General features: G+C 41.7%; 1 protein-coding gene across 3 annotated transcripts in view; it reads left to right on the top strand.

Annotated features, from left to right (window-relative positions):
- The first annotated feature begins 1,376 nt into the window (after positions 1-1,376).
- LOC109994496 (neuropilin-2) overlaps positions 1,377-27,690 on the top strand; it is a 98,961-nt gene continuing 72,647 nt past the window's right edge. For 2 of the 3 annotated variants that reach the window (XM_020647856.3, XM_020647858.3), the window contains exons 1-2: positions 1,380-2,444; positions 15,473-15,653. In XM_020647856.3, coding sequence (XP_020503512.1) covers positions 2,369-2,444; positions 15,473-15,653 — 257 coding nt within the window. In that variant the 5' untranslated portion in view covers positions 1,380-2,368. Of the gene's footprint in view, positions 2,445-15,472; positions 15,654-27,690 lie in introns of all 3 variants that reach the window. The other variant, XM_020647857.3, reaches the window with a different exon arrangement.

Raw genomic sequence — 27,690 nt, forward strand, 5'->3', positions numbered from 1 at the left:
GGTGTTCAAAAAAAAAAGAAGCTCCATCAGCAATCGTGTGACTTTCTCCCCTGTCATAAAACAAAAAGAGGTTTCAAAGGGGTTTTCTTCCCACGAGATAACGCGGTGCACAACGCCATTTATACTGCACGGCCCATGGTGAGTTCAGCTGTGTCATTATGGCCTGGATGGTTGTGCATGTGTGTGTTAATGTGTGCAGGGTGTGTCCTGGGAAGGCAATCTTAAGAGCCAGGATTGGGTTCGTTTTTCTGACCACAAGCTTTGGTGTTGCTACAGGCCCTAAAAAACACCTCCTTCTGACTTCTAGCCTGTTTTATGCTACCGTGAGAGAGTGAGAGTGAAAAGAGCGTGAATAAGTGTCATGGGTATATACAGCAGGTGTCCAGAAATGCATTTTTCCTTGTAAATGTAAATCCCTGTTTAAAATGCAACCCCGTTTCTGTGTGTGTGTCACCACATGTCCATGTCTGCAAACAGGTTTAATTGTGATGTGTGTGTGTGTGTGTGTGTGTGTGTGTGTGTGTGTGTGTGTGTGTGTGTGTGTGTGTGTGTGTGTGTGTGTGTGTGTGTGTGTGTGTGTGTGTGTGTGTGTGTGTGTGTGTGTGTATGTGTGTGTGTGTGTGTGTCAGCATGGCTTGCTGTTATATCCTTCTCCCCTGTTTGTCACTGACCTTGTTAAACAGCATTTTCCCCAATGTGTGTTTGTGTATGTGTTTGTGATAGAGAGAGAAATTCTGCATTCAAGAGCTCAACCATTAATACCATGATGGCCGCTTTGCATGATAAGTAAATGTGTCTTTTTCACAGAAAGCCAACACTAATGTTTCTTTTTAAGTAAATTAAGGGTTATTAATATGTTATTTTTGGAGATTGACTACCTATTAGATTCCATTCACTTTAATTATACTTGCACATGTCCTTTGTTTCCGCACTAATGCTGTAAACCAGCAGCAGGTTCCTTTTAAAGCTCCCAGCACTACAAAGCACATAAAACTGTGCTGTAGGCCTGTTCTTCCCATGTGTTCTGCCTTTCTTCTCTCCACCTCCATCTATTTTTCTTCTTTTTTTTTTGCCAGAGAAAGGTAAAGGGAGAAAAAAAGGGAAAAAACGTAGATAAAGAAAGGACGAAGGGGAGAGGAAAATGTCAGAAAGATGGACAGATATATGTTTTCAATGAATCAGATGGAAGGAGGAAAGGTAAAAGAGGGTGAGGCAAAAAAATAAGGGAGAGAGAGAGAGGGAGGTGTGAGTGGGAGATGAACTGCTCTTTAATCAGTGAGGGGCTATACGGAGGCGGACCGAGGTGCCTACTGTAATCCGATACAGGCTCGCGCGCACAGCGTGCACGCACACGGAGACTGGGGACTGAGTGAGCAGTCCTGCTCGCTGCCACAAACCCGGCGGAGATAGGAGGGGAAGGAGCGCACTGCCGGAGCTGCCGGGAAAGCGAAAGAGGGAGAGAGAGAGAGAGAGACAGAGAGAGAGAGAGAGAGACAGAGAGAGAGAGACATACAGTCAGCGTCAAGGAGTGAGAGAGAGCAAACGGGCATAGCAGAGCGCGTTTATGCAAAGAAACGCACAGTTTGCCGGAGCAGAGCGGAGAGGCTGCACGTTTATTTTCACTCGATCAGTTTTACGCACGCCGGAGCTGCCTCTTCCAAGAGACCTCTTTTATATATTTTGGGCAAGAACGCAGTGTTATCGGGACAATTGTACCCACACATAGAGGAAAATCGATGGGAAAATATTTTTCAACTTTTAATCACATGTGTTCTTACCATGTAGATGTGCATTTTGGTTAAAAGAGCCAGAGAATAAGATTTTTGGATATTTTGTCGAGAGGAGGAAACTCGTGACACTTTTTTATTGGCTTTTTGAGCTTAATGCTTTTTCGCACGTGTCTGTTTGTTCCTGTTTTTTTTTTTTTAACGGGGTTCTTTTACTTTTTCTTAATTTGAGACTTAGTCCGCCAAGGAGTGTGTCAACGAGGTTTGTATTCCCACGCGCATTATGACTGACAGGGGCTCCCGACTGTGCGCACCGCAATGGATTTTGAGGCTTCAATATTGTGTTTAGAGTGAAAATTGCGCTGATTTCAGAAGAATCTACGCAGATCAGTTTCTACTCGAGACGCAGCGTGTACTGTTTTTGACAAGACAAATATTCCTGGAAAGACCAGTGAACGCTACCCGGCGTTTCTGGTGGATTGAGGGGACTACTTGTGTCACGCTTCAGAGAAATACAGAACTGTGGAAAAAGAGAGGAGAGGTGGACTTTGGACTGCAGCTTTGCCTCAGATAAACAAAATAAAAACACAGAGGAGAAGAAGAAGAAGAAGTGTTTCCTTTCTTCACATCAGAAAGAAAAAATGGATTTATTCATTTGGCTATGTGGATGTGTACTGGCTTTTCTCTTGCCTTCAGCAGTCAAAACACAGGAAGGAGGTAAGTTTGACACTTTTGCTGCCCGCTCAAATCACTCTTTCACGCCTAGGTGATAAATTGGAATTAACCCGCTCTTTGTCCACCTAATCCATATCACAAGACTGCATAAGAGACGATTATCCCCCGTTAAACAAAACGCGTTATAAATGTGACGTTATAGTGAAACATTCACTTGAAGCATGTTAAGATTGCACTTACATCCGCAGCTTTCACTTACATCTCGAGCGTGCGTTGACACCAATGCTGCTGATTGATTATCTTAGTTTAAGCACGTTTAGGAGGGAGATTCCTGCTGCAGGATGCCCTGTCCTCTTTCAGCTCTGCAGCATCGACCCGTCACGCTCGGTCGGCTACAGAGGTGAAGATAAAAAATACAAAAAAGTGAGTAAACTTATAACAAGCAGTCATTGAAAACGAAATCCGCTCTGATTTTGTCAAACAAACTCATTTAATCATCCTTGTGGCCAAACGCGCGAGACTTGCGTGGCCGTTTCTAAATGTAGACAACTTTCTAACATGATTTTACATTTAGGTAGCATCTTTCTTTCCATCTCAGCGGTTTGTTTCCATCCCTCCTATAATAACCATAGGACGTTGGGATGTTGGCTTAGTTTCAATATTGATTTTTGTCATCTTGACAAACATTTTAACCATACGCTGTGGATTTTTTAATCTGCAGTTTAATCAATCGACTGTTCTCAGGAGAGCTCTTCAATAAGCGGGAAACTCTCTCGTGTTTCTATATTATTCCTACCGGGACTAATGTCAGTGTGAAAGGTCTGTAAGGTAGTGAGAAATGTAATTCAAATGACTTTTACGCACACATTACACCCCATTCTGTGACATTATGCGGTCGTTTTATCACATACATGGAAATATTATAGCTTTATATATATATCCGGACATATGCGTGCAGCAGCGCTTCCCGTTTGTGTGAAGAGGTTGCGGGGAATCTGTCCGTGCTACTGTCTCCGTCTACCGGGTGGGCAGCACTGGAGCTGCAGAGGCGCGGAGGTCGCACTCTATCGAGCCTTCAACCACGGAGGTTGCGGGGGTCTGTTATTTCCCAAGTCCGTGCGCGCGGTGTGGTTTGGTGCTGGATAAAAACACATCAGCAGCTGTGACGTGAAAATAAGTTTAAGCTATGCTATTAACACTGAATTTAAGGGAAATGGAAAGGCTCATCACGCTGGTGTAATGCGTTTAAAGCTTGTCTTTGAAGGTTTTTTGGTGCGCGTAAAAGAAATCTTTTCGCAAATTGCAGTACAGGAAACTGGATAACTCCCGTTCAGGCACTGAGCATCTCAGCTGCATGAGTAGAGACGTATTTTAATCTGTATGGCTACAACACACCTGTGGTCACTCCAGGTCAAGTCACTAATTCTGTCAATCGAGGTGTGCTCAAAGCGTCTCGTCCAATGACACGCTGATGATGAAGAACAACAAATATGCTTTATAATAAGAAACTAAGGCTGCTTAGCACTTTGAAGTTCCAACTTTTATTCATATTCAACTTTGTATGAAGGTGAAAAATGAATAAAGAAATAATTAAAGAAATAAATACATCTTGGACTATTTCTAATATGATTTAGAGGCGTGTGTTCTGCTTTAAGAAGTTTGTTGTAAAGGGTTTATTTTAAAAATGTGTTAATCACGGAGCGAGAAAGGGAAACTTTGAAGGAGTTGATGGCATTCTAGGCTTTATTAATTCAAGGTATTCAGGAGACTGACCGGTGCTTTTGCAGATCTCATGACTTGGATTGAGTGGCCGGTCTGCCAAAAGCTGTTTTGGAGAAAAACCAGTGCACACAGAGAGCACAGGGGAGGCATTCTTTACATCCCGCCTTCAATCTAATGAGAGAAGATACACTTACGTGTTGACGCTTTGTAGATTATAGCCTACTCCAAGACAGCCTGAGACGGATAACAACTGGTTAACTGATCAGCAACATAAAGAGGCCCGTGTTGAGATGCTGAGGTTGCATTGCAGAGCCATGACTTAGAGATGTTATAGTGTTCAGGGTAAATGTAAAAAAAAAAGTTTCACTTTGAACGAGAGACTATATTTATATCACAAATGTTGGTCATTTCTGAAGCACTGGCAAAGTAGATGCATTTTCACGAGGACTTGTTGATATAATGCAATTCTTCGATTAACAGAGTTCCTGTTGACAAAGATGAACCTTCATTTTTTTCTGGGGACTCCCTCAAGCTGTGTTTGAGGTCTCCCCACTGGTTCACTGAGAACCACACATGCTCAGCAGTACGTTCAAGCTTCCTCAGCAATAAACTTTTACAGATGCCTCTGCTCCGTTGTCTCCGGAGAGATGAGCAAGAAAAGCATAGTGGGGTGGAGAAGTGTGTGTATATACAGAGAGACAGGAGGGAGGGATGGAAGTGCAGGGGGGGAAGGAAGCAACAGAGACAGAAACGGGCACAGGGAAGCTGCAAGAAGAAGCGAACGAAACGGAAGAATGATTTTTTAGCCGCGCTGTTTGATCCTGTTTCTTTATTCCGTTTGATCACAGCTGTGCCTGGAAGGGAGATAAACGGACGTAATTGGCCACTCAAGACCCGCTGTCTGCTTCTATAGCGTCTCAGCTGAAAGATGCTGGATGATGAAACAGGCTCACTGTGATGCACAGTGCGACGAGTTATCTAGCAGTGGGGTGAATTGCCCACAGGTACGCGCTAAGGACTGGTTTGTGGGACTACTTTTGATGTCTCCAACAAATCCAGTGTGGCTCAAAAAGTCTGAAACACAGGGGGAAACATTTTTTGTCCTGGTTTTGTAGGGAGAAAGTCAACAACTTAAGCCACATGCAGAGAACTTACCAACTTTGGTAGAGTTTAAAGTTCACGAGTTATTCAAATGATTGTATTTTGGTTGATCATGAATCAAGAGCACTTGGGTCATTGGGTTACAGAGAAGGCCTTAGACCCCTGCAGCGATGATATTTTCAAGAAATCCTCTTATCATAAGACAATTTATGGAGTTGTCAGTGGTGTAGTGGTGTCTAAAGAAATGGGTTGTTTTTATTTATTTTTTATTATTATTTTTATTGAGAAAAAAATGGCAGCTTACTACTGAATAGTGTCAATCAATCCATGGTGTGAATCAGAGGAGATTTAGAAGTGGGTATACATATGGAGAACTGAAAAATAAGTGGGATTAGTCGGTATACCTGTCTATACCACTGAGGATGACAATTTTTTCTGTAGAATGTCAGAGAACTGCTAAAATATTGTATTGAATTTTCCTAAAACCCAAAGCTACATCTTCAGTTTGCATCTTTTGTCAAACCAACACTTTGCAAAATGACAAAAAGCAGCCGATGATTACCCCCGAGATGCTGCAGCCAGCGAATGTTTGACAGTTTTGCTTGAAAAATCACTAAAACCATTCATCAAGTGTCAAAATATTTATCAATTAAATTCCAATGGACCAATTAATCAAACTATTGTAGACTTTTGCTGTGATGTTGGGCACTGTGTATGTTGAGAGTGTCAGGACTTTTCTAATGCAGACATTGTTTTTTTTCAAGCCTCCACTGTAAACCCCTCATGCAACATATTCAGGCATCATGTTCCCTCATGGGGTCGTCTTGTAACAATTAAAAGTTACATCAGTTTGGGTCATGATGCTTTGTAGGCTCCAATTGGCAATCAATAAAACAAACCAACCATGTCATTTGTTCACACAATGGGGTTATAGCTCACTACATATTGAATTGACTCAGTGCAACTGACACAGCTGTTCTGTTTTACTTTGCTATCAGTTGTTAGCCCAGAATAATGCAGATATTGTTTTCTCCTTTCATTTTAATTACTCGGTGCAAAAAAAAGATTGGCAAGCAAACTTCAGAAATAGAAATACATCAGCATAAATCAAATAAGAAAGGAAGAGCGAGAGAAAGGGAACTAATGCTCACTCAGTATAAGCAGAAGATTATTATACAGCTGACTATAAAAAGAAGGGGCAATTAGTGGCTCAGAAATCTGCTCATCCATACATGTTTGTTTGTGTATTTCGGATATCTTCTTGTTTTTTCTGTGATTATGCTTCTCCCATGTGAGTGGTCCTTTATTAGAATCAGATGAGCGAGACGATTCACATATAGCCTATTAAAGGCCATCAGGAAATGTTTCATCAGTATGTGTTTGTGGACTTCGTCCCACAGCAACACAATGAAACAATCAAGCAAGAGTTGAAGTATAATGGGAATATGTATATATATATATATAGAGAGAGAGAGAGAGAGAGAGAGAGAGAGAGAGAGAGAGAGAGAGAGAGAGCGAGAGAGAGCAAGAGAGAGCAAGAAAATAAAAGCATTTGGTTGGTTAAATAGAGGGCGAGCATGAGAGGGCATTAGTAGAGTAAGAGGGACGCAGCAGAGTGTGAAGCAGTTGTTGAGTGGAGCCACCTGCAGTAATCCCGCCCTGGATTTATTCCTCTTCTCTGTCGAGCACAGTAGGGCTTCTGGCCAAGGTAACGCATATTAATAAATACTCTGATTAAAATAGATGCAAAAGAAACACAGTGTTCGGATGTAACTGATTGGTTTGTAGCTGTGAAAGTTTGATACAGAAGTACAAAGTTTCCCCCCTGAGAGGTCATTAAGAGCAACTCAAATTCATACTTTTGTTCTGCCTTTTTACTCTAATGGTTAGATTTAAATCTTTGACTACTGAATAAGCACATGTGTGGCAGGTGACACTTTGCTGGAGACTCCAAAATGGGATTCATTTTAATTAGCTTGCAGGCAGCAGGTGTTCCTCAGCAGGTCAAGGATTAAGGGTTATCCTTATTCATCTAGTGATTTAGACTGCGGTGATTTTCTTTTTCTTTTTCGCAGCACTCTCTGGAGAACATATTGAAATAACCCAGATGATGGGGTGTACAAATGCACAAAATAACATTTTAGAATCAATAAGAAGACATGAGTGTTGCCATCATTAGAATAATCACGGTTTAACAACAGGGGGGTAAGTCTACTGACATCAACAACCTAGTTTCTTTGTTGACCGAATAAACATTGAGCTAATTAACCTTCCTCTTCTCTCTCTCTCTCTCTCTCTCTCTCTCTCTCTCGCTTTTGCTCTCTCTCTCTTGTCTGTAAAAAGGGACAGGACAATTAGCGGGTCCAGCAGGATGTTCTAATTACAGTTATCATGTCATTAGTAAACTGTTAGTATTCCAGTGTCTTTATTGGTAATGGCAGGAGTAATTAGGGAGAATGGAGAAATCAGTGTTTGTGTGTGTGTGTGTGTGTGTGTGTGTGTGTGTGTTTGTTTTTGTACACTTGTGTTGGAAAAAACTGTCCGCAGAGGGAAGGGGAGATCATGGAAATCCTTCAAATGAGGATATTTGCCTGTCCTCACTTCTTATAAAACGCTCACACACAGAAGAAGTGTTGTGTGTGTGTGTGTGTGTGTGTGTGTGTGTGTGTGTGTGTGTGTGTGTGTGTGTGTGTGTGTGTGTGTGTGTGTGCGTGCGTGCGTGCGTGTGTGTGTTTTTGTGTGTGCAGGCTAAGCCTTGTGAGTCCTCAGCGGTCCCTCCGGAGCAGTGCCGTGAGAGGCCACAGGTTGTTTTCCTCTTTGTCTCCCCCTTCACGCTGAATCATCTTGTTGTTTTCCTCTTTTCATGGCACTTCACCTCTCCTTTAATAGCGCACTCTGTCTCTTTCTCCACACCTCCCTCTGTCAGTGTTTTCCCTCGCTCCGATTAAGAAACCTCCCTCACCTTCTTTATGCCTCACTTTGTCACGGTGGGAAATCTTTTTACTCTTTCATCCACTCTTGGTTTTAGAAAAAAAAAAATCTTTTTTTTTTGTCTGTCAGTCTATGCCATGTCGATGTTTTCCCATCCCTGTTCTCTGTGCGGTTAAAAGAATCAAGATCAGCAGTTGGAAATCCAACAAGAGGGCTTGTGAGAGTTACTTCATTCATACATATCTTAAAAGTCTGATGCCATCCATTAACTAGGCTGCCGTTTCTTTTTGTTTCAGGTTCTTAAATGACACTCCAAATAGCAATCAACACAGAATATTTTCCATAAAATGAGATCAGAATATTAGGATGACCTTATTATATCATGGAACAAGTTAAAAAAAACATCAACGAATAAATATGGTTGAACAAAGCACATTATTACATTACAGAGAAAGTTTTAAATGACTTTCAGAAAGGTCATCTGAATGATCTTCAGGTTTAACAAACAGCACTTGATCCCATGTTTAATGGTATGTTTTAAGGTATACCTGAAGAGGAACGCATAAACACACTGTCAGCTAAAGGTACCAGGTAGTAACATGGGGCCCGCCTGCTTAGCAGTGCAAACAGTCATACAGGGGCCTTTAAATGACTCCTATGATTGTAGCTGATAGTGGGAGACTTTCTTACCAAAAAGAAAAAAAAAAAAAAGACGATTGAGACGATGTCAAGCTTCTACTTGACGGGAAGCAGAATGACGGGGGACCAAGAGAAGTGCAGTTGTTAAAGATTCTAAAGCTGCACAAAAAGATACCGCAAAAATCGAAGATTCTAGATAAAAATCTGAAACTAGGATGACAGTTCTTTACCTTTATATGGATGCTGCTTTTAATGGGATTTATTCAGAGTATCAAGGAATGAGTGAAAACAACATATTGGCAAAAGGTGAACACAATGAAGTCACCTCTGCCCAATGGCCTGTTGTGAATTTCCCTGAATATGTTCCTGCTGTTTTAGCTCCCCCTGACTCACCCTGACTCCAAATGGAAATTGTACTGTTTACTAGTAGGAACAAATCTGGGTGAAAAAAGTTGTTAGTGTTCAACCTAAAAAATGTCACGAACATTTTTAGGAGTTCTGTGTTGTGTCAGAACATCTTCACTTCAAAATATTTCCGGGTGATGTTGAACTAAGGTTTTAAGGGGCACAAATGATTATTTGGTTCTTTTAATTGAGGCACTAGAATAATGAGGCACAGATTCTCATTATTCCAGATTACCATGACTCATCTATTAAAGCAAAACGCCCTTGGATTATCACTTCTCCCAATCTATTCATCCTGAAAATGTTCTGCTCTAAAGAAATCTTTTTTTTTTTTCTGTCAGATTTGTCTATTTGGTCTCCGTTCTGCTTCTCACAGTTCTCCTTCAGTCATTCTTCTGCTCCTCTCTCTGTCGTTGACCTTTAGTCTGTATCCTTTCTTATTCTCACTCTACTCTCTAAAGCCCCACACAGATCAGCCGGTGTCTTTGCCGTTGAGTAAAGAAGCTTGTTCTGATGTCAGTTCTGTAACCGTATGGCACACTCATTCTTCTTCTTTTTTTTTTTTTCTCGAGTCTTTGACTAGTTTCTCTCCTTTTCCCATCACTCCTTTTGTTTCTCATATCCTTTGTAATCCTCCGCCTTCTTGCTCTTTGTTTTACACACATCCAAACACACACATTTGTTTTCTCTCTGTAGTTTTCCACTGTGGTTTAATGCAGGGCACCTGGAGAAAGCACAGCCCCACCTGTTTGTGTGTGGGTGAGAGTTGTATTTTCTGTCCAGTGGGCTTTACCGAGCTGCTGACTTTCTCTTTTCAGATGATGTGAGACAGATGTTCTGGCATTACTCTCTTCCTTTCCTTCGTCCTGCTCTGCCTCCTTCTCTCTCTCTCTCTCTCTCTCTCTCTCTCTCTCTCTCTCTCGCTCTCTGTCCGCTCCTGAAATTTCCCAGGTTTGGGTGACTAAAAGCTCCTTGGTTTTGATCCAAAGATGACATTTTAGCCCGTTATTTTCAGTGTTCCATGTATCCCCAGAGCCAAAGTAAATCTTTTTACAACAAATGTATCTCTGTGTTTCTACCATTTGATGCAACAATGCTCGAAGCTTTTTCTTTTTTTGTGAGCGTTTCATGATGCTGGAACTGAGCCATCCTGCTTAAAATGCATGCAGTAGGAAATGAAAGAAATCAATGGTAAAATTAGCATTTTATCCCCTCAGGCTTTGATTTTGAGAGTTTATTGATCGTTAAATTCAGGGACCTGTTTCCAACAAGGTCACGATATGAGAATGCGAGAAGCACTGAACCATTTTGAGTATATTTGGAGCCATTGCAAGTGAATAAAAGGTTGATGTGCAAAACAAGACAACAAGCTCTGTGGTTAGCTTGGCGAAACACACTGTCTTGAATAAACACTCATGCTTTCATTATAGGCTGCGGCCATTGGAAATGAATGCAGACTAATAGTCCAACACACAAGCAAAGTTCTCACTGAGTAGCAAATCGATTGTGACGTGCTGGAAAGTGTCTCTTTAGAGTCAGATCAGACTCCCTGCTCAGAGGGGAAATGAATCTGTAAAAGAGTTTAGAAACAAGGTCAGAACATTTGCATTTGGGGCCAACAAACAAGTTCAATGCTTTTTTTTTCAAAGCAGCTCCAGAGCGTGTGTGTGTGTGTGTGTGTGTGTGTGTGTGTGTTTGTCAATGTGTTTGGTACTTTGTGTGATAGATTGTGTGCCCTCCTTTGTGCATGTTGCTGTGCATGCATTTCTTTGGAGGTCTTTATTACATTTCATATGGGTGCGTCTGTGTGTGTGTGTGTGTGTATGTGTGTGTGTGTTTGTGTGTGTGTACTGAGGTATGTGCATGTGGGGAAAAGTTGCTGAATAGGTGTTATCAGGATGCAATACCAAACGTGGCAGAGAGCCATAAATAATGCAGTGACCTGTCTTATATCCCGGCTCGACTGCTTAGCACCGTTTACTGCTGCTTATTCTGGGTGTGTGCGTGCGTGTGTGTGTGTGTGTGTGTGTGTGGCCAGATTCAGTGATGTCTAAGGAGGAAGTAAGGTTAAGCAATTTTCTGTTGTTGTGTTTTTGTTGCATTCATTGTGAGTATGTCGCCTAAATACAACTTCTCCTTCAAGATAAAGCGTACTGATGTGGTTTGGATAAAAACTGTTTGCTTGGTTGTTAAATCTTGTGTTCAGAAAAGGAAAGTTGTGGTATCTTTTACAAAGGACAAAACAAACTTAGAGAGAGGGAGAGTTGAAATGGTGATGTAATATTGGATTTTGGTGTTTTTCTTTGTCAAATATTTTCACAAGTTTCATGTGCCGAGTCACCACAGAAGCTTAGATCAAGTTTAGTGTGATGCTGCAGGAAAGAATGATTTAGTACAATGTTGATCTTTTTTTCTTAATTCCATCATTGGTTAGTATCATTGTTGCACTTTCTGATAATCAACGAGACTTCTGAATCACTAAAACAAACTACAAAACTACAATGTGCAAAATCCTGATTTAAGACTCAAAGAAAGTGTAACGCTCTCATTATCGCTGCGTCATCCTCTCTTTGCAACACAAGACCATCTTTTCGGCCTCTCTCCTCTCTTCATCAACCCCCCCCATCCCTCCTGTCTTTATCACTTTTACCAGTTTGATCATTCTTGACATGCATTCTTGCTTTTTCTCCTCTGTTCTGACACATAAGTACACCGACATTAAACATTCTTCCCAGCATGCAGGTCAGGGTGCTGCAGGGTGGAATACAAATTAGTGTTCTTCCTATAGATTTACTTCTAGGAGCTGTATACACTTTCTTAGAAATAGACATACAGGTGATACAACCCTGTAATCTTTGCAGGTACTCTACATTATAATTTCTGATTAGGTTATACTTTTATTGTGTCTATCTGTGTGTGTGTGTGTGTGTGTGTGTGTGTGTGTGTGTGTGTGTGTGTGTGTGTGTGTGTGTGTGTGTGTGTGTGTGTGTGTGTGTGTGTGTGTGTGTGTGTGCATTAACCAATCAAACAAACACCCTCACCTTCGATTAGAATGTTAAGCTGTGTAATATACAAGAGGATGTAACGTCGCCCATCCTCTCATCGCCCCAACGTGTGTCACCTGCTGCCTTGTTTTGATGTGTGTGTGTTTGTGTGCGAACGTGTGCATGTGTGTGTGTGTGTGTGTGTGTGTGTGTGTGTTAGTGTGTTTGTGCAGAATGATAGACGACACAATGTCTGCTTCCCTACCACACAAGCATATCTATCAGCCACCTGGAAATGCTGCTTTTATCAGCTGTATGCCAGAAGTGAAGAGGAGAGGGTCGATACCCTGAATATATTCATGAAAAGGAATGAGATGCTTCCTATACTCTGCCTTACTTTATTAATAGAAAATGTTAGAAAAATATGTAAATCTCTCTGACATTCTTAATGACAAACCCAGAACAAAGCGTCATAAGAATGTTTATCTGTATGGAGTATTGATTGTGTTGTTCATACCTGACTGTATACCCAACAGAAGGTTGAAGAGGAGCTGAAAGTGGTTTAAAGGCTGCAGCCAAGTTAAGATTACAGTTATAGTTATACAAAAAAGAGACAAACCTCTAACAGGCTCTTTCAGAGAGTCTCACCCAGGGGCCGACTCTAATGAAAACACATCCACTCATTTTGAGGCCCATCCCGATAACAACTAAGTATGCCTTATGAGTCCCAAGCATTAGGTTATTAATCAGTAACATTTCTCTAACAACCCTTGATGTTTCCCTCTTGCATCGCCTCTGCATCACCCAGATTTTTGGGTCAGAGACAGTTAGCTAAGCAGTTGGGCTAAATGTGGTGTTTGGCTGATGGTGCTGTGAGATTCCAGAGTGGTTAAACACTAATCCAGGTGGTGCTGAGATGAAATGCATCTGGCCGGGTTACATGGGCCTCGTAACTCTACTCCTGTATTACCGTAGGTCACCGGGGAGATTGGAAACTGAGATAGACAGGACAAGTTGGCTCACACCGTGACGGAGGAGGGAGAGAGCGATGGAGCAGAGAGATAGAGTGAGATGGGGAGGGGGGGGGGGGGGGGGGGTCACTAATTGTTTACAGAGAGTGTGAGGTAGATGCCAGATATAGATGCCAAAGTGTCAATCACTTTGTGTGTGCTGCGCTCTGAGCTCTGAGCTCTTCATTTGCAGATTTTTGAGTGTATATACTTTAGTCCATTGCCAAAAATATTTTTTCAGCCATGAGAATAAGTTTTTTTTTTTTAGCGTTCCATTCGAACATGGTGTCTAGGAGAGTGTTTATGCCGTGCGGGTATGTGTTAATGTTTGCATGTGTGACTCCTCTTTGAGTTGGTCTACAGTAGCCGGTCTATTTAAAGAATTAAAATATGTCATATTCTGCTGAGTAGTTTGACTTGGCTATGACACCCTACTCAGCACACTGGCAATAAATAAAACGTCACAGCACAGCCAGCACAGCGAGACGGTGGCACAGATGAAGAAGTGACCTATACTTTTATACAGATTAACTGCCTTTTTTTTTTTTAACTCTTTGTGAGGCAGTATTTTTTTAAGATGCATTCAGCCTTTATTGAAACAATAATACATACTGTCAGGAGCTTGATGCTGAGTTTGTTTTTTCCCACATAAACAGGAAATTATCTAAGAGGTTGCTCACCGGCCAAGAGCTTCCCAGCAAGCATCCGACGATAGCAGATGCTGTTTTTATTAAATCTTACTGGTTTACTGGTCAGAGTTTTGTCCAAAATGTTCATTGGGAAAATGCATCTGCTTGTGTCTAAATATTTAGTATGTTACCAGTTTGGTGCAGGCATAATGAATTGGATGAAGTCATTCTAAATAAACGTCTACTCAACGAACGCCAAGCACCCCTTCTAGGTTTTCTCCCATAACAAATACTTAACTCAAGATGCAAACTTTTCAAAACTTAGTAATAAAATAGAATACATACAATTTTATGTGATTGTAAGGCAAAGAAAATACATGTTTTAGTTTGATCATATCCCTAAAATTAGATAAAGAAATCATATTGAGTCTCTGTTATATTGTGGCTCATAGTGGGTCATTACATGAGAAATGCTTCCTTTAAACACAGATGGTAATCTAGCATGATGGTTTAACTTGGGTTTTGTGGCTTTTAAACAATGAAGAAGTTCAGCTCATGTAGAAAGTCTGCACAGTCCATCAAACAGGGCAGCCAGCATGGTGAACAATAGCCGCCTCACATGTAATACAGTAGAGATGTGTGTGTTATGCCGTTGGGTGTTACAGACACATATGAGTTACCCATCAATGTCAGGGTACATCTGCAGCTGTGAATGAGTAGCATTGTGTGTGACACGACGCAGACGTATGACTGCCGACAAGTGGATCCGCTCAGTGACAGTAACTGTGCCATCTGGAGGGCTTACTCACTAAGTGTGTGTGTGTGTGTGTGTGTGTGTGTGTGTGTGTGTGTGTGTGTGTGTGTGTGTGTGTGTGTGTGTGTGTGTGTGTGTGTGTGTGTGTGTGTGTATGGGTGTGTGTGGCACTTTGAGTGTGTGTCACTGTCACTGTGTGTGTGTGTGTGTGTGTGTGTGTGTGTGTGTGTGTGTGTGTGTGTGTGTGTGTGTGTGTGTGTGTGTGTGTGTGTGTGTGTGTGTGTGTGTGTGGCAGTCCTCATAGGTCAGAATAGGCTCTTTGTATGACATGATGCTGAGTTGACCTTTGACCCAGCATCCACATAGACACTTACCCACACACATATCTTTGTTTCTCATATCCTGTCTCATCAAACACAATGCTTATCTGCATGTCAGCCTTTTTGCCCACTTTTCCAGTGTGAAATCATGCTTATTGAGTGCACATTTAAAGGAACAACATTTACCCTACATATTGTTATTAGAAGTTTATCTGATCTGTTTATTGTATGATTTTCAAATAAATATTCTCAGGCTTTCAATTAATTGATTCCCTTTTACCTGCTGTTGTTCCTCAAAAAGTAATTTTTTCCCGTTTTTGCTTAAACTGTTTCACATTTGGAGAAAGATCTCATTCACATCTGCTCATTATGTGAATTTGTTTATTATCCTGTGAAAAATATTGAACTTATCCCAGTTTAAACCCTTTCCATAATTGACCTAATACATGACATGACACAGTGGACCAAAGCCAAAGAAGATAAACATGCTTCTGCATCCAAGTGACTTTTCCCAATTTGTTTATGAGGTTATTTTATTCACTGATACAGTCCTCTTTCTCTCTCTCTCTTCTCAGCTTCTGAGCCATGTGGAGGATTTTTAGATGCCAGTGATGCCGGCTACATCACCACTCCTGGCTACCCGCTGGAGTACCCACCTCACCAGAACTGTCGCTGGGTCATCACAGCCCCTGAACCCTCGCAACGCATCGTCCTAAACTTCAACCCTCACTTTGAGATCGAAAAACTGGACTGCAGGTAAAGACTTGATGAATTGATGGATGTGTGGATGGGTGGATGGATGGTTGGAGGGATTGTTACTGCATTGGTTGAGTTGCAAACAAAGGGATTTTAGAAAAGGGTTTACTAAGAGATGTGAAGAATTGTATTTCATTAGAGGTTGGATAGCAATAAGGAAGAGTATGAACTGAGGGAAGTTTTGACTACAGAAAAAAAAAAGTCTCTTTGTAGTATGTCTTTCACCAGCTTGCCTCTAAGTGAGAGTTGTTGGGTGTATTTGGTGAACTTCAGCCCACTCTCCTCCTGCTTCTCTGGCTTTAGCTATCCCATAATCATCACTGTGGGACCTCCCTCTGTCCCTCGTCTCTAATTATCAAAGTCTAATTACAACACATTTACTGTTCCGGCATGGTTTTCACACTTCGAAAAGACTTAACACAGATTAGAGGATTTGGTGTCGATCATTGTTTTTGGCTGTTTGACGTCGGCTGCGTGGTTAGAGTGAAAGAAAGGCAGACAGTTTCTGCAGCATGAATTAAAAATACAACGAGATGAAGGCAGACTGAAAGGCATGCTGGGAAACATGGAAGAATGCTTGCTCTCTGTCTGTATGTCTGTCTGTCTGTCTGTCTGTCTGTGTCTGTCTGTCTCTCTGTCTGCCTGTCTGTCAAAATGTGTTGGAAGCAAAAAGTGATGAGAAGGCATTGGGTTAAATTAAATTTCACAGATATTAAGGACATGTTATATATATATTTAGTTTAATAATATCAGTAACCTTAATGAGTTTGTATTAATTAGTAGATCAAGATATACAGTACAAAAGTACAAAGTCACAATGAGCTACCAGGTTCATCAGTTTATATGGTTTCTTAACCAATGTGAAAAAGTTAAACTATTGTAAAAAAAAAAAAAAAAAAAAAAAAAAAAAGATTTGAGGACACACTTAAAGCTGTTTAGTAGCTAAACAAATGATTGAATGTTTTACTTTTACAGCAGTGCTGAACTAAATTTTTCATTTACAACATCTGGAAAGATGCCGTCTGAGAAACTCATAGTTATCCGAGTGAGAGACACAGGACACAAAAAAAACCCATGAATGCCTTGTGGTGTGTCTATGTAAAATAATAACTTCCCATTTTGAAAATAAAAAAACTAATTGCAAATGAAACAAGTTGACTCCCCTCATCTTCAGTGGAAGGCCATGTCATGTATGACTGTCTCCTGGAGCAGAGGCTTTTGGCTTTCAGGGCTCTAATGGGCTCTATCAGTGGAAAGGGACACAGATGAAACCCACTGACACATGCAAGAAGGTATAGACCAATACAGAAACACACACACATAAGCACACACACTTACACTTACAACACCCCCCCCCCCCCTCTGTTCCGGTGCTTTCCCATCCAGTTATTAACATTTCAGCTGTATCAATTATAGATAGGTGAATTTCCCCACTCTGATGTACCGAAATCATTCAGACATTTCTTTGTTGGAATTGAAGCATCAATATTTCACTGTCTGGCTGTTTGTTCGAAAAGGCTGAAAGGTTGAAAAAGGCTTGCTGTGCTGCGCTCTGTTTTACTTTCACAGTGTGCTGTGGAAATGAAAAACATGTTTCTCTGTCTGTCGCCCGGTCCTCGTCATTTTCGCTCTACTGTTCTTATCCCCGGACCACTTTGATGCATTTCTCTTTCCTTCTAGCCCTCTCTTCCTCTTCTCTTTTCCCCAAGTCCCATCTTCTTTCTCCCCCCCTCTCCTCTCCTCCCATCTCCTGCCCATGCCCTTATTTCTTCTTTCTCTTTGAATTTCTTTCATCCATTTAAAGTCCACTAGTTTCCCAGAAGGAGAAAATCTGGGTGAAACAACAGGCTCTGATTTATTTATGATGGTGAACACACTGTATGTATATTTGCAGCTGCTCTTTATTACAAGGCTTTTGGTGTGTGTTTAAACCGTTTTCTTGGTTGGGGTTTGCTTCGAAGTTACATTTTTTGAAAAGTAATTGTTTAATCACACCTGTGAGAGAGTGGTCTTTTGCAGCGTTGGTGGTAGCAGCTCACGTCTAATAGGTTGTTATTTACAAGTGTCATGCTGCGCAGAGCTATTTCAAGCCACAGGCGTCCGATGCCTGGAGCGTGTGTTTGTGTGTGTGTGTGTATGTGTGTGTGTGTGAGTGTGCAAGGGTAGGCTGAAATTGAGCTGTTAGGTTCAGAGGGCAAAGAGGCCAAGGAGAAGAAACAGAGTGTGTGTGCGTGTGAGGAAGTGGAGGCAGTGAGGGGCGGCAGACGAACATGGTCACCCAGTGATTGTCAGCAACATCCCTGACACACACACACACACACACACACACACACACACACACACACACACACACACACACACACACACACACACACACACACACACACGGTCTCCACTGTGTCTGGCTGTCGTATGCTGTCTCTTTTTTCTCTATCTCCTTAAAATCCTCACATTAATTTACCTATTTTCAGAACAACTTAATCAATGTGTTTTTATTCTTGCCTTGTAGACTACATCTCAAATCTGCTGTTGATGAAAATACAGAAAAGACACACACTCGATCATCTTGTTGAGACAAAGGAGTGTGTGTGTGTGTTTATGGACAAAGACTACATTGTGAGCAAGCAAGATGGTCATTCCTAATCTCATAAAAAAAACCTCATGATACCTTCGCGCCAATCTCTCACAACAACATTAATCAGCGCACACACATACACACGTTTGCACAAACAGCATAGTTATAAATCTGCATGCCCCGCTCAGACCGGGGGTTATTTTATTATGTCACTATATTGAGGCCTTCTAATCAATTCCGACCCTGATTGCAATATAAGATGCTAATATTTAATCTATAATGCATCACATTTTTTAAAGCATTTGCTCTGGCTCTGCTCGCACAATCGATGGAGAGGTGGTGAGACAGAGAGAGATGTTTTCATTAAGATTCATATACAGGAGCCATGTAAGTGCAAGGAGACAGCTGCAGGGAGTGAGACAGTGCATGCACAGACGATCTGGGGAGCCATAGCCGGTCATGACTCACCATGACTTTTCATTTCCCATCACATGACGGGAGACATGCTAACACATTAGTGTGCCTCTGGTGACAGGTTTCAGTTATCACCCAGCAGCTGTATCTGTGCTGTGCATGTGGGCCCATGTTATGAGAACCCAACGACAGACTGATCAAGAGAGGTGTCTCTGCTTTAGATTGGGTACGTAGATCTGTGAAATGCAAAGTTCATAATCACTCTAATGTTTTCATGCAGGGTCATTTGTGGGTAAAGTTGGAGAAATGTTTAATGTTTGAATGGGTTACAGAATGGGCTACTTGTTGAACCAGAAAGAGCCTTATATTTTATATTTGCTGCAACTTTTATGTTCATCACTAGGATCGGAAGGGGTTTCGCCGCAATAAATTACACTGCCGAGTGGAAACAAGAAAAATTCAACTCTATTAACCAAACCTTAGACGACATGTTAATCGGAGAGCTTAACAGCTGCCACTGACATTTATTTCTGTAACCTGTTGGCCTTTTTTCCAGCCTTTGTGCTCAGCTAAGTTAACTGTTTATCCACCTTCGTATGTTCACAGACACAAGAATGGCATCAAGCTTTTCTACTCTCTGCAAAAAAAGCACATAAACACATTTCCCAAATTGTAAAACTATTGTTTTGAGACTTCATATAAAAGGGCAACAGGAAGAGAAAAAGTCTCCATGTGGCAGATATCAAAACAGCTGAAGTCAGAGATCTCTTTTTTACAGTGTGTGTGGCCTTTTGAGGCAGCGGTTGGTTGTCTACTTCACACTTTCCCCTTAGCTCACAGCACCGCTCTGTCTCTGGAAGCAAGATCTCTATTTGGAGTGTTTGGAAAGAACGCACCCACCCACCCACAGACACACGCACACACACGCACACACACACATTGCTGCTTAGGGAAAAGTGCAGAGTCAGGGTCCGCTGAGGGCAGGCTCAAATCATCCTGACAGCTACCTCCTCTCTCCTCCCTCTCTCCTCTCCTCTTTCCTGCTGGCTCTCTCCATACCCTCCCTCTTCCCTCCATTCATTCTCACCCTTCCTCACCCCCCCCCCCCCCACCCCCCCCCCCACCCCCTCACCACTGCCCAGTGGACCCCATCCATCATCCTTCATCTGCTTTACGTCTTCTTCTGTCCCACCTTCTTTTCCCTCCCCCTTTTCCTCGATGTCCCCTCTTCCCTCTTCACCTCTTCCTCTCCTCACGTCTTTGTCAATATGCATCTTCCCCTTCTTCCTTTCTCCCCCATTCCGCCTCCTCTCTTCACCCTCGTCATTCCGCAGTGTGCCAATCCTTTATAGGCCAAATCATTATTCAGCATTGCATATGAAAAAACACAGAGGCAGTGAGCCATATGCCACACTCTCCTCCATTTCTCTCTGTCTCTTTTCCTCTCTCCCCCTCCTCCCCTTCATCTCCACTCTTTAAAATGCTATTCTACTCTCTTTATCATTTACCTATATCTGTCTTCATCCTCTTTTTATCCTCCACTCTGTGTCTATCCATCACTTAAATCCTCTTTCTATATGCCTGTCTCTTATTCCCATCCTCTGCTCATCCTGCAGACTCTCCAGTCCACCTTCACCTCGGATCACACCAACATCAGATGATGATTTTCAATATCAAAATGAGAGAAACACACAAATGCAGATGTAGTATAGGGATGACTTTCCTTACAAAAGCAAACAGTGGCAGACCATCAGTGTGGCTCTCAAATAAACTTATGTGCTGAGAAAGAATGACAAGCAGACGGGCACGTAGGCAGCGTCACGGCTATGTGGTTTACACAAAGAGTTTGGAGTAAAGCAGTGAATTAAGAAGTGATTTATATGACAGAGAAGCTGCAGTCAACGATAATGGTTTCACTAATGATTTAGACCTTGTCTTTGTACTCCGCCTCAATCAATCATTTAACTTCATGCTTTCTAGCTCTGTTTTATGTCCTCTCGTCTCCTCTCGTCTCCTCTCGTCTCCTCTCTTCTCTTCTCTTCTCTTCTCCTCTCCTCTCCTCTCCCCTCCTCTCTTCTCTTCTCTTCTCTTCTCTTCTCTTCTCTTCTCCTCTCCTCTCTTCTCTTCTCTTCTCCTCTCTTCTCCTCTCCTCTCCTCTCCTCTTCTCTTCTCTTCTCTTCTCCTCTCCTCTCCTCTCCTCTCCTCTCCTCTCCTCTTCTCTTTTCCTCTCTTTTCCTCTCTTCTCCTCTCCTCTCCTCAGTAACTCGCATTTCAACAAGTGAAATTTGAACAAACTCCTCTAATATGACCCTTGTTAAACAAACAACACTTGTAAGCTCACTTCATTGTGTTAGAGATCTTGAAATATCGGAGCTCATACACACACAGTCACACCTTGTTGGCAGGTGAAAGTCCTAAGGACAAGACCAGGAGCAGAGCAAAAGGTTAGAGTGATCAGATGTGACACTGGCCTCAGGGCAGGAGTGGAAAAAAAAGAGGAAGCTCGAGGAGGAGATGAAGAGACTGTATGACACAGAGAGGAAGTTCATCTGAAATGACAGTGGATTTTCAGTCACCGACTGTGGACATTTAGCAGCTGGCTGCATGTTTGAATTCACTTCACAGTGACTCTACCAGCAGGAGGATCATGTGTCTAAAACGGGTCTCAGAACAAAGTTAAAAGACACACAGAAAGGAGCTGAGAGAGCACATGTGGATGACCAGATTTGCAGGATTGCACAGTTTGAGGTTTACAAAGGTGGTTCTTTTCAATTTAAATCAACAGGCAAATGTTTAGGCTTTTGTTACTGCCTATAATTTAGTGTGAACCTTGCTTTCACTCCCGTCAACTGTGATGAGGAAGATATTTACGTATGTTTTGCAAGTGTGGTAACCAGCAATAATCTCATTCACGCAACAAGATGCTCAAAAAATATTTTTTTTTACCTCAAGTTTCAAAGTTTTGTTTTCACGCTAAGCTTTCCCTTCAGCTGTTGTGTAGAAAGTCTGTGAGATGACACAGCTCACACTGGTCTGAGAAACAATAGTTATTGGGCTTTCCCCTAATTTTTGTGGTTGCTATAGTTTAGATGGACAATCACTTCCATGTGTATCTTGGAATCAGCGGGATGAAAAAGCCACAGTGACAAGAAACTTCTGTCCATAAAAGTTAGATGAGCTCAGTGTGAACATCAGGCCCTTTAACCCGATGGGAACTTAAAAAGAAACAACTACAGCTAATCAAAAAACATATGTTCGACCTCATCAACCATGCTGGTTCTCATTCCAAGTGTAATAGAGTATTAATAACAATTTTTGATAGCTGGAAACAAAGAAATTACCCAAAATATGGGAGTCTGGAACTTTTTGCTGTCGTATCGAATCTAGTATCAATATCTATATCAACTAGTATTGTATTGAAGTTTTTATTTTGCTATTGTGGCTACTTTAAAGAGCTTAGACTTTGTGTTACACTGTTAAAAACTGTATTGCAGACTAAATTAAACAATGAAAACGATTTAAATGTGTAATATATGCATCTTCAAGGCATTTTATTTCTTCAAGGCATTTTATTTCTGTCATCATGATTAATAGCTTCATTTCAATTGTTCATGCAATAAAGTACATTTTTAAGCATATGTTTAAAATTCCATTATTTTGTATTTAATAATAAAAATGGTCAGGCTTTTATTTTGAATTGTTGTACTGTCTTAAGCAGAGAGCAATTTAGTTGGTGTTTGAATTCAACCCTGCTTTTATTTTATTTTATTTTATGAAATGGTTGCAGGCCCTATAATGGCCCCTCCCTCCACATGGGGCCCTGGGTAGTCAGTCCAACTTTTTCCCCAAATACTGCACCCATGTCTGGGGTTTCAGAAAAAGATCTGAAATATGAAGATTTCATTAGGCTCTAAGGTGATTTATCACACACAGATAGGTGATAAAGGTAATGATGATAATGTAAGTGGTCTGACTTCCTCAAACTTGCTGAGGCCTGAAGGTCTACCTGATCAATGACTGTTACTGTTTTGTATGTGTGTGTGTGTGTGTGTGTGTGTGTGTGTGTGCGTGCGTGCGTGCGTGAGTGCATGCATGTGTGTGTGTTTGTCTCCTTGAAGGACTGACCCTGATCAATGTGTGTTAAAGCCATAATGAGGAATCGATTGGTTGTACTGGAGACTACGGCTGGACACACACACACACACACACGCGCATACACACGCGCGCGCGCATACACACGCGCGCGCGCACACACACACACACACACACACACTTACTAAGAAACGTGCACATACACACACATACAAAACGCACTGTCCATCTGTCTGGAGTAACAGGGCTATTACTTGATAACAGTGAAGTCAGTCATCCACCTAACTGCTTCAGTAACAGACTGACTACAGCTGCTTCCACTCCTCACAGGTATATGTATTTATACAGACACTGATTGTGAAAGAAACAGTAAACACAGTAGGGGGCCAACAAAACTGTGTGAATTTTCCCCTCCCTTTTAAACTTTTGAGAAACGAACATGTAGTGTTTTAATTATGCGTTTCTATGGAAGTACATTCATGGGAATTAGAACACACAGTAAGTAAAAAACAATGGCAACCGCTGATGAATCAGAGCCTGTCATGCCGGACGGGAATTGTCAGCACATTATGAGACAACAGTCAACAGGTATTAGTCACCTCCATTGTCTGCTCTGAGAGCATTCCAGTCCAGTTTTACTTCTCAAAGAACCACCTTAAAATACATCTCAGGGATGCATATAGCTTGAATTGTGTTGAGTCACTCGCTTGACACTCACTCTTTTGCAGGAAACATAGGAGTGTCTGTGTGTTTGTGTATGAACCCACTCATGGTTGGCTGCTTCAGTTCCTGTAAAGTGTTTTTTCACTTCCCTTTTGAATTCCCTGAAGTTTTTCGACCTGCAGTTAACTCCATAAAAACTTCAAGTTGTGTTCTTATTGAGCTGATTGTCTTTTAATTGGCGTCACAAACAATTAAGACAACATAAAAATACTTTTCATTTTGGACAAAGAAACACGTTATGACAAAATAAACTTTGAATTAGTATTTTTTTTTTCAGCGTGTGAAACACTGTCACATGCTACGACAAGTCAGGCCTGCTCTGAGCTCTTTCCAGCATGTGTGTGTCCATGTGTTTATTTGTGCCTGGGCTGCAGACGCTCTGTCTGCTGCGAAGGGCACCCCTGATGTTTGAAAGAAATGTGCAGGTGTAAGAAGACAACTCCTGACCCAAAGAGAGAGAGAGAACGTGTGAAAGGCAATTAAGTCCAAGACAGAAGGGAGAAGCAGGAGCATGGGAGGAGGGGTGGAAGTGCGTCTGTACACAAACCTTTTCCTTGGTTCATGTCAGACTGCCTTCAGAGAGCTTTCTCGCCCCCAAAAAACCCCAACCCCCATAACACACATGCACGCACATCACACACAATTCTCCCATAAAGTCAAATCTATTACTTTTACGCCAACTTCCACAACTAAATCTGTGTGTACAAACATGTTACCATGTTACACATTTTGGAAACAACATTTCCTCATCATTTCCTCCTTGTAAGTGAAGACAAAACATCTCGTAAACCTCTTGTTAACAAGAGAATTTCAGGGAAAAGTGTGGGAGAAACAAAATCCGACTGCTTGTCATTCCCTGTGGCAAGTCTCAGAAAATCTCTGATTAGCTGCAGTGAAATATATCAGGGGAGAAGAAAGAGAGAATGATAGAGAGACGATGGGATTACACAGTTTGTTAGAAGCCGTGCGCCTCCTACACACAGACACAGATTGGAGGGAACCTCAAACCCTAGTATGGATCCATCTGAGTGCATGGCCACAGGCTCCGCGTGTGCATCAGTGTGTTTATGTGTGAGGCAGTGTGTTTGTGCAGGTCTCTGGTGTACGTGTGTGCTTTCTGCTTTTTCCTAAAGGCACAGGGCTGTAGGGAGGGAGGAAGGGATGGAGGGACACCTGTCTCTGTCTGTCTGTGGGGAGGAGTTGGCAGGGTGAAAGCAGTGTCATGTTCTCTCTCTCTCTCTCACTCGCTCTACCTTCACACTGTGTCGGCTAAATTTGAATTCTGTTTCTTTTTATTTTGGCGCTTAGTTCGCAGTAAAGACAGCCTTCACAGTGCATGAATCTTAAAAAAAAACAAAAAAAAAACGACAGCCCCACAATTTATTGGAAGGTAATGAAAACTGAGCTTTGGAAAATGATTATGTGCGGCTGCTCAGGCACTCTCAGGGGGCTATGTTACTGTAAAAGTGAAGCTGTTTCTTTCTGTTGGCTGTAACCCAACCCTACGATCACCCTTTTTTAATGTTAACACAGCCAATCCAGGTCCTTCTGAGTTCAAACATGCAATGTGCAGTAGACAGGTAAGGACTGAAGCAGTGGCCCTCCATGTCAGATCATGACCTGTGAGGCTCACTTCAAGGGGAGCACTGTCCTTTGAGTAATTTATTTGATTGGCCACTCAGGTCAGTATCAAGGCCGGGAATCCACATGAAGTGGTGGTTGTGGACGATCGATTGGTCAAACTCATACTAGTCTCTAAACCCAGGAGACGGGGGGTTTGGATTCTTATGTGAATCAGAGTCATGGTTGACTCCCTTGGGAAGATTATTGTTTTTAAAGTAAGTTACATATGTCCTTAATTTATCGAAACCAAATCCAGTTGCTTTGGTGCCTGAACTACAACCAAATTGTGACATTTTGTTATTTATTACATTTGCAAGCTCATAAGTCTCAAAATGAGAAATGTAACCCAGAAAGCTTTATTTCAAAGGTCCAACCGGACGTTGCTTATTTCCTTTGAATGACCCCTTTATATTGAAAGTTTAACTACAGTGAGTTAGTGTATAATATCATCCATCTTCTCCATCAGTTTCTTAATAAAAAAAGATAGTTTTGAAATCAAATATTCATAAGATTCTCATACCCTTCCTGTACCCCATCTCTGCCTCCTCCGTCTCACCCACACGTTGGCCCTTGGCCACTGGTTATGTGGCTTACAGCACATTTGAGCAGGCTGAGGGAGGAAAAGAGGACATGGAGAGGAGAGGAAGTAGACAAAGAAAAAGCTTTGCAAAATAAAAGGTTGAAAATGTATAAGGGGAAAAGATGAGCCAGGAAAAGAAAGGAAAACAGATCTTGTCCGGATATGAGTTGCCGTTTAATAAAGTTGTCAGTATGAAAAGGAGGAGGAGGAGGAAACTGTCGCAGGGATGAGGCGCTCTCTGAGGAAAATATGACAGAAACTGTGACACCGACACACGCATCCACACACACACACACACACACACACACAACACAAGCACACATGCACAGAAACACACACATGTTCATGCTGCTGGGACAGCTTGAGTCATAACTGTGATGCAAGTTCCACGTACAGCAGACACAAAGCAAGATGGGAGAGTGGGAGGTGTATGACCCTCATTTTGTCAGGGGCTTGCTCACCTGTCAGATAAAAAAAATCACAAAACACACACAGACAGACTTGAACCATTACTGTAAGAACACACTCCTTTATGTGTCAATTCAAATAACACACAGCGTCCATGCACAATAAAGTTCTCACCTGTTTACATGGCAGATTTGAGGTAAGCTGTGAGGATTGAATTAGCTCCTATTGTTTGCGGTTTCTTCATGCCTTCCTGGTACAGCACAGAAGGTAACAAGACAAATATACATACACAGCTAACACACACACAAACATGAGATAAATCACTTTAAAAGCTGAAGTTACACAGGATAAAAATACAAAAAAAAAACTTGCCAAGTAATGTGTAAAACCAGTTTTTGAAGTAGTTAGATTGTGTTTGTTTTGCTGCTATATGTGTTCGTTTGTAAGTTACTATAATCACTGTTAGTCACACAGCCACATTAAGATAACTCGCCTTCCAACCAATGGCAAAGAAATCACTGTAAGTCAAAAACATCAACATTGCATTTAAGAATTGTTGCTTGGTTTACGAGTTGCAAAGACAATAAATGGCTGTCCTTTTTATATTTCCAAAGTGACAGCCCCATTGTTTGTGTGTGAGTGTGTGTGTGTGTGTGTGTGTGTGTGTGTGTGTGTGTGTGTGTGTGTGTGTGTGTGTGTGTGTGTGTGTGTGTGTGTGTGTGTGTGTGTGTGTGTGTGTGTGCGTGTGTGTGTGTGTGTGTGTGTGTGTGTGTGTGTTGGCTTCAGTTGCCAGGAATGATAGTCAAAGGCACTTTGCATACAAGCTAACAAATAGTGTAAAGATTAACACCCCCTTTATATTCATGTATCTTTTATGTGTCTGGATAGAAGCAACAAAACACCATGTGTGGTTCTTTTCTCGTCCCATACGTGAAGCCTGACTTCCTCAGTTTCGGCACTTTGTTACTTGCTTATTGCAATTCAAAAATAAGAATGATATTTTTACCAGAAGCATATTTTTCAGAGACGTTTTAAACAGAGCTTTGGGTTTGTTTGAGGCTAAAGCATCGTCCGAAGAGAATTGTAGAAAGTTCAATATTGGAGCACTTAACAGCACGGTGATCGATATTAAGCAACAAGATGTGACCTGAGAACAGCCGTAGTTATTTTTTGATTGAGGAAAAGTCTTTCATTGAATTTTAATTGACTTGAACTCAAGATCAAACTTAATGTCTTCTTTTATGGCAAGGAATGTCTTAGCAGGAAGCTATTTGAGAGGCAGGCAGGTGTGTCTTTGGTATCCAGACGCAGAGGCAACAGTCCTGCTGGGGGTCCGGAGACAGGGCTTCACATTTGTGGTCACAAAACATGAAAGAAATTGGGAATGGGAATAGATTTGACGTCAGAATCTTCCTTGTAAGGATAGATGAGGTCCCAGGAAGCATTTTTTTTTGCTGGGGTGTCATGTTAAAGCACAAGTAGGGATGAAATTAGATTTCATTCTGCATTTTTCATGCTTTTTTTGTTAGTATTGAAAATCTTTGAAGTCAAAGGAGCATTTGATGTGACATGACATGGGAAACTGCTTCTCCCTTTAAGTTGTGTTAAGTCTTAATGTTAAG

The sequence above is a fragment of the Labrus bergylta genome, chromosome 13 (genome assembly GCF_963930695.1).
Source record: "Labrus bergylta chromosome 13, fLabBer1.1, whole genome shotgun sequence".
Taxonomy (NCBI): domain Eukaryota; kingdom Metazoa; phylum Chordata; class Actinopteri; order Labriformes; family Labridae; genus Labrus; species Labrus bergylta.